Genomic DNA, 19306 nt, shown 5'->3' with positions numbered 1-19306 from the left:
TGAAGGATACAACTTACTTCTTAATGGCAATCAGTTCCCCAGACTCGATGCTTCTTCCTAGCAGGACGGAACCATAGGTTCCATCCCCAAGCTGCTTGATCGTTGTGTATCTATTCATGGTGTGCCTGCTCAGGCCGGACACTCATCTCAGGGCCGCGGCGGTTCAGTCCTGCAGTGGTAGCAGGCCTCCCCAGAGTGTAACCAGATTTTTCGATGGCAGCAACAGCACAAGGTATTCAATAGAACGTGACTATCTCCCAAATACATATTTTCAAAGATCAGTCTTCTGCCTATAGAGAAAAAAATGAGACAAGGACAAATGCTAATATACATTTTGAGTTTTTATATTTTGATAATCTAAATCAGGGGTCAGTGAACTGTAACTCCCAGTTCACCACCCAGTATTGTGAATAAAGTTTCATTGGGACAGAGTTATACCCACACACTTGCAGACTGTCTGTGGCTACAACAGCAAAGTTGATGTTTGTGACACTGTATGGCTTCCAAAGTCTTTACTGTCTGGCTCTTTACAGAAAAAAAACTGTTAACCCATGGTCTAAATAATGTTCTTTTCCAACACTTTATAAAACTAGAGATACCATGCTTAGAAAGTAATGAAATGAATCAGCTCCAATTCAATGCTTTTCTGCTGACCATTCTGAGCAAACTCTTCCCAATAACTATGGTTGGTGAAAATTGCTGACTTATGAAAATTAGTCCTAAATATACTGTTAGGTTCATTTCAGCTACAATTAACCATGTAAACATGTAAAAAGCCACAGAAGGCTAACATTAAGTTAAACAAAAAGAGAATCAGCATGTACTCCATAAACTCTTTGTGGCTAAGCATCAACAGTATTTTTTTTTTTTTACAACTAGACATTTAGAAGCTAAACAAAGAACTAACAATTCAAGATCTATAGAGTATGCCCCTTTTAATATAACTCAGTTTTGTGGTTTTTTAAAATAATAAGTCGCTGATTTTTTTCACTTATATAATTGAGAGTCAATCAATCTGTAATTTAAAAAAACTGAAATAATTTCAATGACTTTATACAATATTAACAACATGTAAATGCTTAAATAAGAATGATAAAGGTATATTTAAAAAATATATATGACTGTCAAACTAATAATCTGAAGAATGAAAAGATAGGAAATGACTGGAAGGATTTGACATTCTGTATCATCAAATACAGTCCATGCAGCTTCTCTTTTTTTTTTTTTTGTTCAAAACAAATATCATATTTATTTAGTGTCTTCATAATAATTAAATTTATAGTTCACTTCCAGATATAGAATGCATGGATTGTTAGACCAGTATCTATACAAAGAAGCATTAAAAGCATATGAGAAGTAATATAACATTTGTTAGTTTCTAAATTGATTTGAAACTAGAGTTTGTAATTTAATTCTTTAAATGTGGGTATGAATCTTTGAAAGTCCTTTATTTATAGTATACATTTAGAATGGCTATTCAGCAGTTTTCACAAGTACTAGTCACTAAAATGAACAAGTGCATCTATTTTATAATGCAAATTCTGTTGTTACACACTTATTATTGATAGACCAATTATGAAAATTCACAATACCAGTCAAAGGAATTTATATTGTCTTAAATAAAAAGATTTTATTTATATTTTAATTTTAACACTGTGGTCAATAATAATTCAAAATATTTTAATCGTGCACATGCAGCTTCTCATTTGAGACAAGCTCCCATCAATAAATGTAGAAGGAAAGAGAAGAATAAGAAATTCACTATTAGATAAAGAAAATAAGATTTGTTTCATGCAAGGAACATTGATGGGTACAAATACCAATGGATGGGATTAACAGGATATCTGCATAGTCTTGGAGAATCTCTAAGATAAATTATTAACTTCAAGGAGAAAGATGGTAATTTCACAAGAAGAAATTCAGCAGAAACCCCTTTACCCAAGTGATTAAGTTCAAGACCATCATTAATTTCCTGCTTTCGATCATCATTCTATGGTTATCTAAGATTTTAGTATTAGAAGCTGGATGAAGGGTTTCTAGAACTTGCAGTACTATTTTTGTAAACTTTCTGTTTAAAATTAGTTCAAATTTTTTTTAAAATTTAAAAATCTAGACTATGTTCTCCTGAAGGGTATGTGTGAGATTGAGAAGCCTAAAGAAAAACAAGGTCATGACTGATTTCACCATACTCCACATATAACTGAAAGGGACTCTGGAGATCTAGCGAGGACCTACTCATTCCTCTTTCCCCTGGAACCATTTTAAGACCACTGGTTAGAGGTTTCCTCTTAAAACCCTTTAGGATCAGACTCTACAATTTCCTTAGGCAGCTCTTTACAGTGATGTACTCTGCTGCTAATTAATACATACCTATGAAGCACCTCCTATGTGACAGATCCTATATTTAAGTTCTGGGGATACAAAGAACAATAAAAATATGGTCCCCTCTTTCAAAGAACTTAGAATCTCAAAGCAGGAAATAAAAGTGGGAGGCTATATACTCCTTATGAATACAAACTAAGGTATTCCAAGTTTGGTTAGGGTGTCAGCTATGGGAAGGGGAAGGAGAAAGTCCCCTTGGCTTCCAACTGGGTAAATCCCATGTGAGTTCAGGAGGCAGTAAGAAAACCGTGTCAAAAACAAATTAAGTCAGAAAAAGTAGGGTTTTTTTTTGTGTGTGGCAGATAGGGGTTCTAACATTCCAAGGAATAGAAATGAAGGCATAGCGGCTTAACCTGGAACTGGGGAGAAGGTGGGGAACATGAAACTGCAAGGAAACAATCCCTGAGTTTTATTTTGGAGGACTTTGGATGGCATTTTAAAGGCATAGGCTTTAGCAGGTGTGGTGGCATATGCCTACAATCCCAAAGATTCTGAAAGCTGAGGGGGAAGGATCCCAAGTTCAAGGCCAACCTCAGCAACTTAAATAGACCTTTAACAACTTAGTAAGACCCTGTCTCAAAAGAAAAAAATAAAAAGGTCTAGGGATGCAGCTCAGTGGTAAAGCACCCCTGATTTAATTCCTAGTATCCTCCTCCCCCCCAAAAGAGACTTCAACTGAATTCTGTACTGGAAAAGAAAAAAAATGCTATCAAGGACACTATTTGGTCAATGGGAACAACTGGAATATGGACAATAGATTAGAAAAAGCTAGAATCTGTTAAATTTACTGAAGATGATGCCTGTGTACCATCAAAAGAACACAGTCTTATTTTTGGAAAACGTACCCTGAAGAATTTACAAACAGAGGAATTTATCTGTAAAGGAATTGACAGAGTCTCCTGACTTACCATGTGGTTATGTCTTGAAAAAAACCACTGTAAATTGAAAATGCATTTAATAGACCTAACATCCCAAACATCATAGCTTGGCTTAACTATCTCCAAAGTGCTCAAAACATTTACATTAGCCTACAGCTGGGGAAAATCATCGAGACTTACAAAGTCTATTTTATGATAAAATATTGAATACCTTATGTACACAAAGAGATAAAATTCATAGACATGATGGGATGTGAAAACACAAAATACAAGATCTAAAAAGTGCTGGCAACATAGTATGCTGTAGATTATCAGCTGCTTCTCCTCTGATGGTGTGCCCGACTGGGAACTGGGGCTCACTGACACTTCTCAACAATGAGAGAGAGTACAGTAATAAATATTGCTAGGTTGAGAAAAGATCAAAACCCCAAATTCAAAGTATGGTCTCCACCTAATACATGTCACTTTCACACTAACATAAAGTTGAAAAACTCTTTAAGTCGAACCATTGTAAAGTCAAGGATCATTTATACTCTCAAGTGAGTAGAACAAAATTGTGAGTGTGTGTGTGCTCACCTGCACAAAGCTTCAGGGAACAAACAGGGTAAAATGTTAACAGTAGGTAAATCTTGGTAAAGGATAAATTATGTTCTGAATTGTATCTCCCTCCCTCGAATTTGTAATTTAAAGCTCAAACTCCCAATGTGACTGTATTTGGAGAATGAGCCTAAAAAGATAATTAGGTTAAATGAGGTCATAGGTCATAAAGGCAGGACCCTGATAAGAAAGGATGAGTGTTGCACGGAGTCCCTGCCATGAGGGCCTTCTGCAAGCCATATACCTAAAAGCTAGAAGAGAGCCCTTGCCTGCAGAAGTGCAATCCTATGAGAACCTTGGTCTTAGACTTCACAGTCTCTTGAACAATGAGAAAATAAATTTCTGATGTTTAAGACACCCAATCTATGATACCTTGTTTTGGTGGCCTGAGCCAACCAAGGATATATGAAGTTGTTTGTGCTGCTCTTATAACTTTCCTGCAAATTTCAAATTATTAATGATTAAAAGTGTTAAAAATTCTCCTCAAAATGGTACAGGAATTAAATCTTTAAAATAATAGGTACGTCTTACTAAAGATTTTATTTTAGCTCAAAAAACAAAAGTGTAGGGGCTGGGGTTGTGGCTCAGTGGGGAGGCCTTGGGTTCAATCCTCAGCACCACATTAAATAAATAAATAAATAAATAAAGGTATTGTGTCCAACTAAAAAATAAATATTAAAAAAAAGTGTAGACTTATTTAATGTTGAGTTGTTCAGAAGACAACACTGTAAGAGCGTTCCTCTGCCTATGGTCACTATACGGTGGAGCGTTTTAGATTCAGGGTACACTTCAACATAACATAAAAAGGGCATCTGGGTCACAGCATCAGCAACCATGGCTATGCACTGTTTACTACTCTTTTTCTTCTTTCTCATATTTATCTTCATCTATTTTTTGACATAGCACATATGTTTTCTGTAGCATCATATTTATTTATAATAATTTATTTCTCTAACAAATTAAAACTTCCAACCCATCATTGCATGTCATCTCCCTTTAAAAAATAAATCACTGGAAATTTGATTTGTCAAAAATCATCTAATAAACTATGTCTTTTATTTAAAAAAAAAAAGGCAGCGTTGTCCTAGAGATAACATGGTCAATTAAGGTTTTATTTTGTTGTTGTTGTTAGTTTGTTTGTCGTATTTTAACCAGGGTATAACATAATCAAGATTGCACTTTATAATCCAGTTAGAAAATTTTAATTCATGTTCAAGCAAAGCTAATTTAAATTAATTTCTTCGTGTTTAATTTTTTGTGTATATAATGAAACCATGTCATAATTGTATGCACGTGAAATTAGTAATCAAGTGTGTGCCTTTCAGCCTTCTTCTACCCTAATTGCACAACCTTTTCTCATAGGACCTATTTTCCACTCCTTTAATTATCTTTGGCATTCATCTCTGAATCCTCACATACTTCTCCATTTCCTTGATGAATTCTGGTGACCAAAACTTAATAATGATCTATGTTGGGCTGAGGATGTGGCTCAGTGGTACAGCGCTGGCCTACCAAGTACAAGGCCCTGAGTTCAGTCCCAGCACCACAAAAATAAATAAACACATAAAGATTTAAGAAATAATAATAATGATCTATGTTAGAGTGATAGTTCTTTTTTTTGCATTGGCATGACCAATTATTAATAAATAATAATCTACCAATTATTACTAAATAATAATAATAGAAATCTTTCTGTGACAGCTAATGCCTCACTTAAGATGTATAATTAGATCAAGATTTTCCTAGATTATCATGGAGAAAACTGAATGAATTGAAAACTTTACTGAAATGGAGATAGATTGGGTCCCCCAACACAATGGCAAACACCTGTAAAACACCAGCTACTCAGGAGGATGAGGCAGGAGGATCCCAAGTTTGAGGTTAGCTTGGGCAACTTAGCAAGATCTTGTCTCAAAATAAAAAAGGGCTGGGGATGTAGCTCAGTGGTAGAGCACCCCTGGGGTTTTATCCAGTATTGCCAAAAAAAAAAGAGAGAGAGAGACAGACAGACAGACAGAGACATTCATTCAACACACAGTTACCCTAATATTCCTCCTTGCTACAGTTTGTCATATTATCAAGGAACAAAATTTAGTTATTCTGGCAAGATCTTACTCTTATCACAGCACAGTAGTTGCTTTCTAATGTGTTGTTTCAGGTAATTACATAACAATTCTACAACAGATTAGTGTCTCTTTATATGCCAAGTTGACAGTATAAAATTCTAGTCAAATTTTACTGAGATGCTAAACATTATACAAGGCTTTAGGGACACATTAAGGATATAAGATAAGAGTCTTTCCTTTAAATAATTCACATCTGACACATAATAGAAAGTGATGAGAGAGAGGAGCCAACTCTTGAAAGGACGGGAGAGATCAGACAATCCTTTAGAGAAAAGACAATGCTGAGATACTGAAGAATAAGCAATGTTCATCACTAGAAGAGAGAAAGGTGGAAAAAACTGTGCAAACGATTGGCAGGTAAAAGAGCTTCACATGCTCACAGGAGGGCAAAAGCCTAATGGTTCTTACCCTCACTGAACATTAGAATCACCTGGGGAACTTTTAACTACTGATGCCCACTTCTACCCAAGAGGCAGGTCAAGAGTGGGCACAGAACTTTGGTAGCTTTGAAAGCTCTCCAGGTGAGGTTAGGGCACCAAATCAATGGAAGACAGTGGAGAAATAGCAGGAACCAGCTAGAAACTCAGGGCAGGGACTAATTATGAAGGATATGTGTATCATGTAGGAGTTTGGTCTTTATTCTGCAGAGGAAAGTTCTCCAGAGTCTTTAAGCACAGAAACAGCAAGAGAAGGATCCCTATGGAGATTAATAGATGTTAGAATTCAGGCAGAGAGAGTAGTTAGAGGGCTACTGTAATAGGCCAGGTGATACATGAACAAAGGCACTAGACTGGGTGAATCTGAGATACCTAGGGACATTCACTTTGGGATAGGGAATGTGTGGGCATGTGCTTTTTGGCAATGTGAAGAGATGTGGGTTCTGATTTCTAGGGTATTGAATTCGAGGTATGTATAAAAGCTCTCACCAGAAATTCTCACAAGGCGGCTGCAAACAGGTCTAAGGCTGTTCTATTTAGTTCTTACTAGGAATACAGCATTCAGACAAGGCTAATGGACTGCACAACTGTGGAGTATTGCATTCACACAGAACACAATGTAAATGTTCCCAGCAGAGTTAAACAACAGGGCAGCCCTGGGCTCAGACCTAGGGATGCAACAGTCTCATCACATCACTGAATTCCTGTTCAATTTCAGATGCCAACTGCAAGAGAGAGAGAGTAAAGAACATAATGAGGGCCTAAATGAAAACACAAGAAGAGTAGATGAAGAAACACAGGATGCTAGAGGCAAAGGAGAATTGGGGAGTCAAAATAATTATTTCAAGTATACAAAGGGACAACATAGAGAAAGATTAGCTGCATTTATGTATGAACTCATAAAATAGAACCATGATCGTTGTCACAGTTTTCTATCCTCACACTGGTGAATTAGTTCTCATACAAAGAAAAAAAAATGAAATGGTATTAGCCAAATTAGCTTCAGACAAGAAGCACTAATGAGCCCACAATTGGTTCTAAGCATATCCTAGCAAGAAGTGGTTATGTTCATGTGAGATCCCTATTTTTCAGTTATTCATCATTTTTGTGGTGGCCCAAATATGTTGACTCATGTCAAAATCAGAAAGTAAAGAAAAAAAAACTCATTGTTGCTCTGGGAAAACAACAGGGAAATTGGACAATGCCCTAGGGAAAAGAAGGGAGCTCTGGCAGATGCCATTGCTTGTCTACCCAACAGCCACATTACCCTTATTGCTTAGTTTATAGAACTGATTTTATTCAGAATTCAACATAGTTAGGCTCAGGAGCCCCCTACTCCTGCTCCGGGGTATAAACTAGATAAATCTAAGCCAAGCAAAGCAATTGTACTTACTACTGAAAGATGTTTAGGACTATAACTATGGCTCTCACTTATGGGAATAAAAGGAAGTGAGCTGGTGAGGGAGAGGAAGGCTTCTAAGAAGGAATCCACTCCCTGATAAAAACAGTTGACCCTTTGTATCATTTCCACCATGAGCATGGTTGTGTAAAACTGTATTATATAGGGCTTAGAAAGCCTGGTGACTATAAGAAATCAACTCTAAAGATAAGAATTCTGTCCACTGAGGATGAACAAAGAGGCTTAGTCCTCCATGACATCAGTGGGCTGCTGCATGATCTCTGAAAAAAAAAAAAAACAACTGCCTTTGATTTCTTGCTAGATGACCTAATTAAAGGTCTTTGTTGCCACAGTCACTATTAGTCTATCAAGTACAGCTGATTGCATTCCAGATACAGCAGGCTAAGGCTTCACTCACAAAGGAAATGCAATACAAAATTCTACACAGGGGGTGATAGACCTTGATAGTTAACATAGTTTTAAAGGTATGTAGCTGGAGACAAATTAGAAGTAATTCTCTATTAGCCTAAGGTTCATTTTTAACCCACCATTATGTGCTTCCATTTTGGAAGAATATCTAATATAAAAATGACATAAACCAATGTGATACAATAAAGAATGTTAAAAAAAAAAAAAGGCCCTGGGTATCATTCAGGGTTACCTGGACAACTAGCTAGCTGGAACTGAGGCTTCTGTCTTCTACCTGGGTTGTTTCTAAACCAGACTTCCTTTGGAACTTTAAGTTCCCCACAGGGTGAGCAGATGTTCTCCCAGAAAACTGCTATCCACAGCTGGCATCTAAACTCAGACTGCAAATTCTCTGATTATTCCCCCTCAGACAGGACTGTTCTCATGCCCACATGGCATGTTCAACAAAGAAGGTGGACCAGTATGGCTCTCCATGAAAATGATAAGAAACTGCAACCTCCATTTCTTTCTTGCTACTCTTGATTTGAAAGTTTCTCCAGTAGAACCTCTTCCTCAATCCATGCTGCATGAGCTTCTAGAATCCGCCCCAACCCTGTAACATGGCAGGTGGCAATCATGAATGGATCATACCTTGCATGACAAGTAGAGTCCAGTGGGGCTCATTCTGCATGTCACTGATGAAATTTACCACAGTTATCAGCAGAGCTTATGTCAAAAGCAGCAAGAGAAAACAACTCTCAGGTTTAAGCAGGAAAAAAAGGCTTTAGCACATTAACAACTATTTTTATTGTAATTCTTCTTTGATATTTAATGGGAGACATCTAAATCTAGAGTCCGTTCTTTAAAGAAGAAAAAAAAAATACCAAAGATGTAAAATGCATATGTGAAACAGCTATTTTTAAGTTGTATTCCTAGATAGATTTTATTGACCCAAAGTTTTGGAGTGCTCTTTTAAAAACAATGACCACAAATATACCCTGTGTCTTCAATTATATCTAACTCAAGTTTCAATTCAGTATAGAAACAAAGCACTACCATGCCACTCTGGTTCCACTCAAGCATATCTTGTCTACTCCTTTCTACATCTACCCATAAGTCATTCCACTTACCCCTCAGTCCAAAAGTAGAAGGCAGTTTCTACCATTGGGTTCTTTACAACTTGGTAAAAAGACTAACACTTATCTTTTCTATGATTGTGAGGTCTACCCACATTTGTGTTGTATGATATAAAAATATGTGAAATATTTATTTTTATAGAATATGTATTTCAAGCCAAGCACAGTGGCACATGACTGTAATTCCAGCAACTCGGGGAAGCTAAGACAGAAGGATTGCAAGTTTGAAGCCAGCCTCAGCAGAAACCCTGTTTTAGTGGTAAAGTACCCTGGGCTAAATTCCAAGAAAATAAAAAAAGAAAAGGAAAAAAAAAAAAAAAAAAAAAAAATATATATATATATATATATATACACACACACACACACACACACACACACACACACATTTATTTATTTATTTATTTCACATATACAGGAATAGCTGAAATAGGTTTAAGAAGTTAATTAACATTCTCCAATACAACATCCCAAAGACACACAGTTATCTAAATTATACAGCACGCGTATTCATTCATTCAAAATTGAGTACATTAGAAATAAATGGAAGTGGTTTGGGAGGTTGAGGTAAGATTACAAGTTCAAAGCCAGCCTTAGCAACTAAATAAAGGCCTAAGCAACTTAGTGAGAATCTCTCTCAAAATAAAAAATAAAAAGGGTTACACACGCTAGTACAATCCCTGTACAAAAAAAAAAAAAAATGAAATCAGAAATCTATGCTTACCCAATGAACACAAGGGCTTTCCTTTTTGAAGTATAGAGGATTTCTATTTAACTTTGCACAGTGGACTGAACTTCACACCTCTAGCCTGAAATCTCCAAATACATGACATTAGCATATGGAGTTTTCACACTGTATGACCATAGGCCACAAATGGGCAGTCTGGGTGGTGAATCCAGAAGTGTGTTTTGAGTCTATGTTTAAAAATAACAAAGTTCATATATAAATCCAAATTTGGGGTTTCCCTGGAAAACCAAAAAGCTAACAACACAGGGTCTTTTGCCCTCCATACCAATAGAAAGCTAGAGAAATGCTACTAGCTTTGTGGCTGGGTATGCTCTGCAGTTCTTCAGGACCCTATCTTCCCTGTTGTCAGGTGCCATTGTTTTTTGTCTGTTTGTTTGTTTTTCAATTGTCCTTGTGTGTGTCTTCACAGCCACTTGTTTTACTAGAAAAAAAAAAATAAATTCCTGTTCCTATGCCTCTACCCAAAGTGACAAAGTAAAAGGATGAAGAAAAAAATTTTAAAAAAATGTTTTTGTTTAAAGAAAAATTAAGAGAGAAGAAAAAAATGCTCTTTTTTAGAAAAGAAGCACTATTTCTGACCATTTGATAAGCACACATGCAGCTTCCTTGAGTCTTGAGTCTCTTCTATTTCCTCCCTACTACTGAGTGTGTTTAAGTTCAGCTCCTGGTATAGACAGCTAACACTGCCAGGAAGAAAATGGAATGTAGGGGCCCATTCATTATCTTGGGAATTAGCATGTCAGAACCAGCATACTCCTAAATACCACTGAGTCACAGAGTTAACCTGAATGAATCACTCATTATAACTAATACACACAGAGTGTCTTCATACATCAAATAAGCCCAAAATTCAATGATAATAATCAGTAAATCTGCAAGGGCCTTTAGTAGCACTAAACAGCCTCAGTAGATGCAAAGTGAATGCAGATGAAGAGGGACTGGGTCCCAGTTTTCACTCAGCACTAGCCAACTATAACTTCTTAGGGCACTTCTTAGTCTCCAGGTTTACTTTTTCAGTGGAATCAGGCATTGGACTCAATGATGCGAGGTGATTACCTCCTTGAATGCTCTGTGATTTTGTGAAGCTAGAGTTTGTCTAAGATGGATAAACATTTCCACTTTTCTCATCCCATGCACAAAGGCTAATGAAGAAGACAGGGCTCTCTATGCTATGCAATGTCTCTCAGTCAAGAGAGGAACAGGTACCCCAGTGCCTCAGCCAGGCCCCAAAGTTAAGAATCGCTTCCTTTTCTTCCATCAGTCCAGCTAACGCATAGTTTCCAGGGCCTCCTGTTCAACCCACACAGACAGAAATAGCTAAGGGTCCTCACCCATGACAACACCTCACCCTTCACCTCACTGCAGCTCCTGCCCCTGTGGTGAGTGACTCTCAAGCTAGTCCTCTGCATGTCCACCAGAAGGCAACCTGTACCACCTTTGGCTTTGTGTTTGCACACAGCAGGTCCTCAAAGACTGTTTGGCCCAAATTTGAAGTTTAAACTTAGCAATTTATTTTCTGTACCTCCTTATATAAGTACTTCAAAACTCTCAGTGCTTCTATTTCCTCATGTCCAAAGTAAAGATCAGAAAATTGTTTGACTTGAACAGAAATGTTTTGAAGTTCTGAAGTGGAAAAATAGTAAATACCATAGAATGCTGGGGGCCCTCAATCACAGAGAGGCCTCTCTATGCTACCAGATCAGGTCTTTGGCCTTTGGGTAAGGCTGTATCCCACAAACAGAGAAAGGATTCTAGCAAATTTGAAGTACACGTTATGACTTTCCTTGCTAGGCTATATTGGGGAAGCCTTCCTGTTGTCCTCTGCCCCAATTCCCTCCCCTCAGCTTCAGTCCTCAGTGGAGGCAAAGAACATCTGTTCATGACCACCAGTTGACTAACATCAGGGGCCCTGCTCATTCATAGCCCAGAAAACAAGCTGGGAGCCAGGACAAATGTATTCTGTTTTTTATTTTGAAATCCTAATAGTCATGGGATAAATGTCACAATTATACGTTTTTTTTTTTAAAGATCACAGACATAAAATTATGTGCAAACTTGGGATTCTTTGGGAGTTGTGATTTACCAAGCACATTTACACTCTTCAGACCCTTAGAAGAAGTTTGGCTCCCTAGTCTTAATCACTGTACACTGAAAAGATTCTGTTATGTTCATCTGTCCTCATAAGAAACCTGGATTATGTGAAAACTTCATAAATGACCCTTCTCATGATATTTTTGAATTCATTCTACCTTTACAGGCTTATATCTACACTTCACATTCTAGGTTCAAGTGTGCCATAACTTCATAAGAGTGAATAAATTATTTTAAAGGGGTACTAAAAATAGTAAGTATAGCTTGTTTATGACTCTAGGGTCTAATTCTTCTGTCCATACACATTTTGGCAAACAAATCTTTTATGCATTTTGCCTCTTGGAGGAGTGCTTTTTTCTTCATTGAGAACAACAGCTAGCTACAAGGCCAAATGAACTTATTTCTGTGGAACTTGCTTTATCTTTACCTTGACAGAGGACTTCACTCAAGATGTTTTCAGTTATTGCCTCAACTAGATGCTAACAGAAGACGATCAGTTATTCTGGTGTGCTTTCTATGCCCAAGAAACTGCTTCATACTTTTTCCCCCACTCCTCTAACCCCAGCTTCTGAGAAAAGAATTCCTCACGCGCCAAGTCCTAATCTTCTAAGAAGGGCCTATGGCTCCCCATCACTTCTCCTGTACCACCAAGGGTGCTCATGCCCCATGCCTGAAGGAAAAATCTTCGATCACCTGCAGATGATTTTCAACTATGACACATAGGTGGCTTTTGTGGAATGGGTTAGAGAAAAATAACCTCATCTGGAGTTGTGTGAAACTGGATAAGCTGGGATGAGAGCTCCCCAGCTTAACAAAGAGCAGCGAGGGAGGCAATAATCTCACTCCAACTTTTTGCCACCCCATGTTTTAGAGGTGGGCAGGGTGGGTGAGATTAAGATGGGGGAAGGGACAAATAAAAATATCATATATTCATAATCTATACAGATATTACACATTTAACTAAGCAGTGGACCTCATTATAAGGCACTTCACTACCATATATAATAAATAAATCAACAAATCTATTAAGGAAGAAACAGGAACTTAATACAAGAATAAAACAGAGTAGGGGTCAGCAAACTTATCTGTGAAGGGCCAGTGACTATTTTGGGCTTTGAAGACTACATGTCTGTCACAATTACTGAACTCTCTTGTTGTAGCGCAGAAGCAGCCATAGACCATACATCAATAAATGGCTTCACCGTGTTCCAAGACAATTTTATTTACAAAAAACAGGCAGCAGGTAGGATATAGTCCACAGGCCATAGCTTATCAACCCGTGAAATAGGAATCCCACATATAAGCAAAAACATTTTTGCTTACTTCAGCACTTTTCATATACAGCTTATTTACTTCCAGGTTACAGGGTCACCTACACAAAAGTGTGTTTATCACCAGAACATAAGCTCTATGGGAATAGAAATTTTGTTATGTTCACAACTGTATTCCTGATATCTAGAAGAGTATCTAGCATACAGTTGGTACTTATAGGTTCTCATAAGAAAGATGTATTAAATGAATGAGTGAATGAATGAATGAGCAACTATAGACCTCTGAAGGTAATTCTGATTATTGCTGATTTTCCTGTGCCATGAAATTCACCCCATTGCCATCCATAATGCCCTCCTTTTTCTTTTTTCTTTTCAAAATTGAATAATGATAGTGAGACTAAGGTACCAAAATATGAGTACTTCTAAAAACGTAACATTAATTTGGAAAACATTGGCTTTTCAACAGTTAACAGAAAGACATGTATATCTTGCTTTCCTCTTATTCAACTTTGTTTTAGTTAAATCATTCTGATAAATTCACTTTTAAAACAAAGTTAATATGCAAAAAGACAAAACCATTAACTGGTATATTCTGGGAACTTCAAGTTTATGCAGATTAAGGCTGAATATCCCTATCCAAAATGCTTGCCATCGGAGGTGTTTCAGATTTGGGATTTTTTTCCCAGATTTTGGAATATGTGCATATTAAATGAGATAGCTTGGGGATGGGACCCAAGTCTGAACATGAAATTTATTTATGTTTCATATATATTGTATATACATAGTCTGAAGGTAATTTTATACAATATTTTGAGTACACCTGTATTTTGGCTGCCATTTATCACATAAAGTCAGGTGTGGAATCTTCCACTTGTAGTATTAGGTTGGTGCTTAAAAAATTTCAGATTTTGAATTTCTGGGTTAAGAATGCTCAATCTTTAGTAACATTCATGGTCTTGTCCAATTAGTAGTTAGACATTACATTACACCATAATACTTTATTCTTGTGGTTCTGGGGCATTTATCTTTTAAAGCAGTCACAAGGGCAGTCACATATCAACAGCACTTCATCACAGGTCATTCTGTACCCACAGAAAGGTTAAAAATCGACTTTGAGCTTTCCTCAAAAAAGTGTGGTTCTCCCAATTCTCAGTTATCATGTCATAGATTTTATCAAGGGCCCAATACAGAACTCCATCGTGGTGGAGAAAGAACCAAGTGAAATGTGAGGTTCTACGGTGGCTATTTCATTTCAAAAATTGAGTTAGGATGACAAACTTAAAGTCTAGGAAAATTTTTAAAGTATGATAATAAATAACTGAATGCTAATTAGGGTAGATTTGAAAGCTAAGTTCAGTATGATCTAAGTTCAAAGCATAATGTTAAGGAAACCCTCAGACCATAAAATAAAAACTCTTTTTTTTTCTTCCTGTAAGGGAACTTAATGATCATCCAACATTCTCACTTTGAAAGATGAGGTTCAGAGACTCAACAAATAACAAAAGAACCTTTGTTATCTTCAGAAATAGCATATTTTTTAAATGTGTGAGTATATCATATTTTATTCTACAAAAGATGTACCACAATGCCTCTTCCTTTCTTTGGTAAATGTATGTGAATATTTTGCTAATCCTGAGCCCAAACTTCATAAGTCAATCTACATAGGCTATGACTGTAGCCTGCACAGCGAGTCCCACCATGAGAGAGGAATTTCTTCATGAGAGGGGGACTATCTGCATTTGTCAATGAAGATTTCAATGTTCAAGGCACAGCAAGTGAGACACTTAACGTACAAGGACACTTCAATTTCCCTGCAAGGAAATCAGGAATGGAGGCAGCCTTCTGCTTGTATTAAATATTTCCCAAAAATTTGTTGAACAGTGGTAATTTCCTAACATCAGTCAGCAGATCAAGAGGAGCAGAGTCTGAGCATGAATGCACACAGAACCTCAGTTATCATTTTCAGGTGACTCTGAGTGGCTTCTTTTACTTTTCTTCTCTGGCTGCAGTAAAAACATCTCTGATTTTCTCCCTGCCACAATATTTCCTTAGAATTTTAATGCTATTTGTTCTGGAAAATTACTTGATTCACCAAATTATTTTTACAATGTAATTTTCTAGAACATATGTATTTTTATAAGAAAGTTAAGGCTATGATCCAAAGGTAAGCACAGCTACACACTAGCATACAGTTGACCTCAAGACAACATAAGTCATTCAGGACACACCTCTGTATATTCTCCTAGTCACCCACATCACCCATAAATACCAAGGGTCACAGGAAGTAGATTGCTGATATTCTAGTCATAAGGCCGTCTCAGAATGCCATGGCTAAAGAATGTTGATTAAAGAATCAACAGTAAGTGAGATACTATTCATATACTTACATATAAAGGTCACAATACACAGAAACTGCCCCAAAACCACAAGTAAGTAGTCCTGCATAAATCATATACTCATATTCTCCACAAGAGGAAAAATGCTTTTATAAGGGCAGACATCAATAGAAGGGTTAGGTACATCTTTAACTCAGTAAGATCCTATAAAAGAAAATGGAAGAGCTTGCTGCAAGAGCAGAAGTTAAAAAAAAAAAAAAAAAATTTTTTTTTTCTTTTTTTTTTCCCAAAGGCAGAGTGTTCCTGGCAAGGTTCAGATGGAAAAATAGCAACAGATCCCAGAAGCAGAGCTGTAGCCAGGAATAACTTAAGCTCAAGTCATATTCAGTAAGGGCAGAATAATACTTACTAAGGATTCACAGCATAGTTACCCTGATCCTCTGGGCCTCTTGGCTGACCCATGACTTATGGTCTATTACAAATCTGACCATAAACATTTACTAAATATACGCCACATATTCAGAACTAGTCATTGTCAAGGGAGGAACAGAACTTCGTCAGGTGGATGGCAGTTACTGAGTAGGCACTGTAGACCACCTTCACACCACAATTGGCTGGGGAAAACATTCCTCTATTTTACACTCAAGAATCGTAATGCTAGAAAAATTCCACATGGCCACGTGACTAAAAAGAGTAGTCAAGCCCTGACCACAATTCTGCCTGACTCCAAAGCCCACAATACCACATTACCATGCATAAAATATGGCTCCTGACCTAAAGAGGCTTAAAATATCCTAAGCGAATTAGAGATCAATACAGGCAATGTAATGAAGGGCTAACAAACAAGTATCTCAAGACTTTAAAGAAAGAGAAATGAATACTTAGAGAAAATATGATAAAAAAGTAGGACTTGGACTCCTCTCCAAAGGATGGAGTTGTACAGAAGAGTGGAGAGAAGGAAAGGAATTTCTAGAGAAAGCAATATAAATGACATTTCAGTAGAAACAAGACTGGGCCTCTCAGGACAGAAAGAAAACCAAAAGAATCCTTTGCACAAAGAAGGGTGAGGCCCATTATGAAAAATCTTGAAAAAAATCAGACATACTAGAATTGACTTGAGATAATAGATCATGGAGAGGAACTAAAGTTTGCAAGGCCAGAAGAGACATGATAAAAGGATCATTTAAGAAAATTAGATGGGCAACAGAAGGCTGAAGAGCCCAGAGAAGGAAGCTTCTCGTTCATTTGTTCATTCATTCATTGGGCAAACATTTATTGAAGGCTCACTAAGAGTCAGTCTTGGGAGGCTGAATAAAAGGTGGATCCAGTGCTGTAGGAGAGGAAGTGCAAGGGCAGAAGTAGAGTACAGAGGGAATGATCTGTAGAAAACATGTTTCAAAGGTCTTGATGACTTGATAATACAAAGGATGTCAGAAATGAAGGAGAAGATCATAAAGGGAAATTCCAAAGTTTCAAGATTGACATAATTTCCACCTTTACTAGGAACCTCAAAAGGCAACGAGGATAAAAACAAACAGCAAACAAGGAAAGTATGAAAAGGGCTTTGATGATGTTGAAAAGTCAATAAATAAAACTCCAAATGGCCTGTTCATTACCCTGGTAGTGCCTGTACACGTTGTAGGGAAGAAACTTCAGTGAGGAAAAACACTTCTTTGTGACTGCTGTAAATGCTCTTGCCTTGGCAAGGAAGAGCGGTTGTGCTTACCCAGGAAGCTCTATCAAGCCTCCAACACGGGCCTTCCACCATCTGAACCATGGCTGCCCCCTTCCCACCCAGCCACCATTTTGACTTGGCAGAGGGGACAAGACAAAGTGGAAAGGGAGAAACCAAAAATGTGAAGGGTCACTATAGAGTTAGACCTAAGGGATTGGGATGGGAAATGGTACAGGATGTCATTTAAAATAAAAAATCCCAGCACTTCTCTCATTTCTACACCCACTTCCTACGGTTTTATAATTCTTGGTCCTCAAATAGATAGGAAGAGGGTTTTTTTTTTTTTTTTGGTAAAGATTCTTTACCAAATTGTAGAGCTTTGTTCCGAAACTATTTCAAATGTGCATATTTATGCATATATTAACTCCTTGCACAGTTAGGCATATGGCTGAGGCACAAATTCTTCTTAATAATTTATATGTTAATCAAATTTAAAACTCATTTAAATTTTATATTCAGCATTGGCACCACTCACTATTGAGGCACACCCTGAAACCCTACTCACTAGGAAATGAAAACTGTAACTATCAAACTTCTATTAATAAAGAGTGCTGAAGGCCAAAAAAATAAATTAATAACGAACATCAATACCTTAGAAAAATCCAGTCCGCTGGCAAAATTCAGGGTGGTATTCCCTCAGCCTAGCCCAGCTTTATAGCAAACACAAAATTTTACTTAGTTATAAGTGGGAATGAATGTTCTTCTCAGCAGAATGATGCATTAAACTACGTTCTACATAAGCTCTTACTGTTGTTGTCAAAGTTTAAAAGGCCAACGTTACAAAAGAAACAGTTATTCAGTCAAATCCTTCAGTCTTCTTCTCAAAACATCTAATCAGGTTAGTAAAACAGAAATCAGAGCAGAAAGATATTCAGTGAAAAATGGTTGCAAATAAGTATGTGGGGGTTCTTGCTCAGACAGACCCCTTGCGGGACAGCCAAGGGCCTAGTTAAGAAAATTTCAAGACCAAGTCCTCAACATCCCCGGAGAGGCTTCAAGAGGGCCAAGATCTTCCCCCCCTCTCTCAGAGGAAAAGGTAAACACACCCATCAAAATCGTCCAGAGTTTTCATGCCAGGAGAGAGACACCCATACAACCGCGGTTTCCGAGGAACCACAGCGGCTTAGCTTCTTCCTGCCCCCCCAGGCTTCGCGGGGCCATCGACAGGGGACCTCAGCTGCCCCAGCCCACTCCCCACCGCGCCTGGCAAGGTGCGGGGTGCAGCCCCTCCATCCACGAGCCCCACTTACTGGCGCCGCGGACTCAGGCGGGGGCCCGCCCCTGCGGAGAGCGCAGCTCGTCGGCGAGTGGGGCGCCGCCGCCGGCCCGGGAACTGGCAAGCGGGGCGATGCCTGCTAGGATGGGCCGCAGGCTCCGCGAAGGGACGCCCGGCAGGTCCGGCGAGTCGCCCGGGCCGCGGGGCGCATGGCAGTGCAGCTGGAACCCGGCTGCTCTCCAGCCTCCTTCAGGAAAACAAACAAAAGGCAGGGTGGCTGCTAGTGAGGACGACCGGCCGCTTTCCCTGGGAAAAGTTACCCTGCAGCTCCCCTCGCTGGCCCTGCGCGTCCCTGCAGCGCGGCCAGTTCGCCCTGCGCCCCGCCGAGGAGGCTGAGAGCTCGGGGACCGGCTGCCCAGGACCCGAAGTCCACCTACAGATTGGCTGTCAAGATTTAGAAATGGAGACTGTCGCTGCATGCTCTGAGCACCACTAATTAAAGGTAATCCGGCTGAAACATGTTCCTGGTTTTAAAAAACGTAAGCTGAG

General features: G+C 38.3%; 2 protein-coding genes across 2 annotated transcripts in view; both read right to left on the bottom strand.

Annotated features, from left to right (window-relative positions):
- Cilk1 (ciliogenesis associated kinase 1) overlaps nt 1–210 on the bottom strand; it is a 35357-nt gene extending 35147 nt beyond the window's left edge. The window contains exon 1 of the mRNA XM_027938237.2: nt 18–210. Within this exon, the coding sequence (XP_027794038.1) occupies nt 18–118 (101 nt within the window). The 5' untranslated portion in view covers nt 119–210. The remainder of the gene's footprint in view (nt 1–17) is intronic.
- On the bottom strand, nt 148–19047 carry LOC139706029 (uncharacterized). Its single transcript, XM_071613310.1, has 2 exons — nt 18792–19047; nt 148–290 (listed from the first exon to the last, which is right to left on the bottom strand). The coding sequence occupies exon 2, from the start codon at nt 265–267 to the stop codon at nt 148–150; it is 120 nt and encodes a 39-aa protein (XP_071469411.1). The 5' UTR covers nt 268–290; nt 18792–19047.
- Between the last annotated feature and the right edge of the window lie 259 nt (nt 19048–19306).

Source organism: Marmota flaviventris, chromosome 6, assembly GCF_047511675.1.
Source record: "Marmota flaviventris isolate mMarFla1 chromosome 6, mMarFla1.hap1, whole genome shotgun sequence".
NCBI lineage: Eukaryota > Metazoa > Chordata > Mammalia > Rodentia > Sciuridae > Marmota > Marmota flaviventris.
Note: the sequence above shows the minus strand (reverse complement) of the source record. Positions and strands in the feature narration are given on the sequence as shown.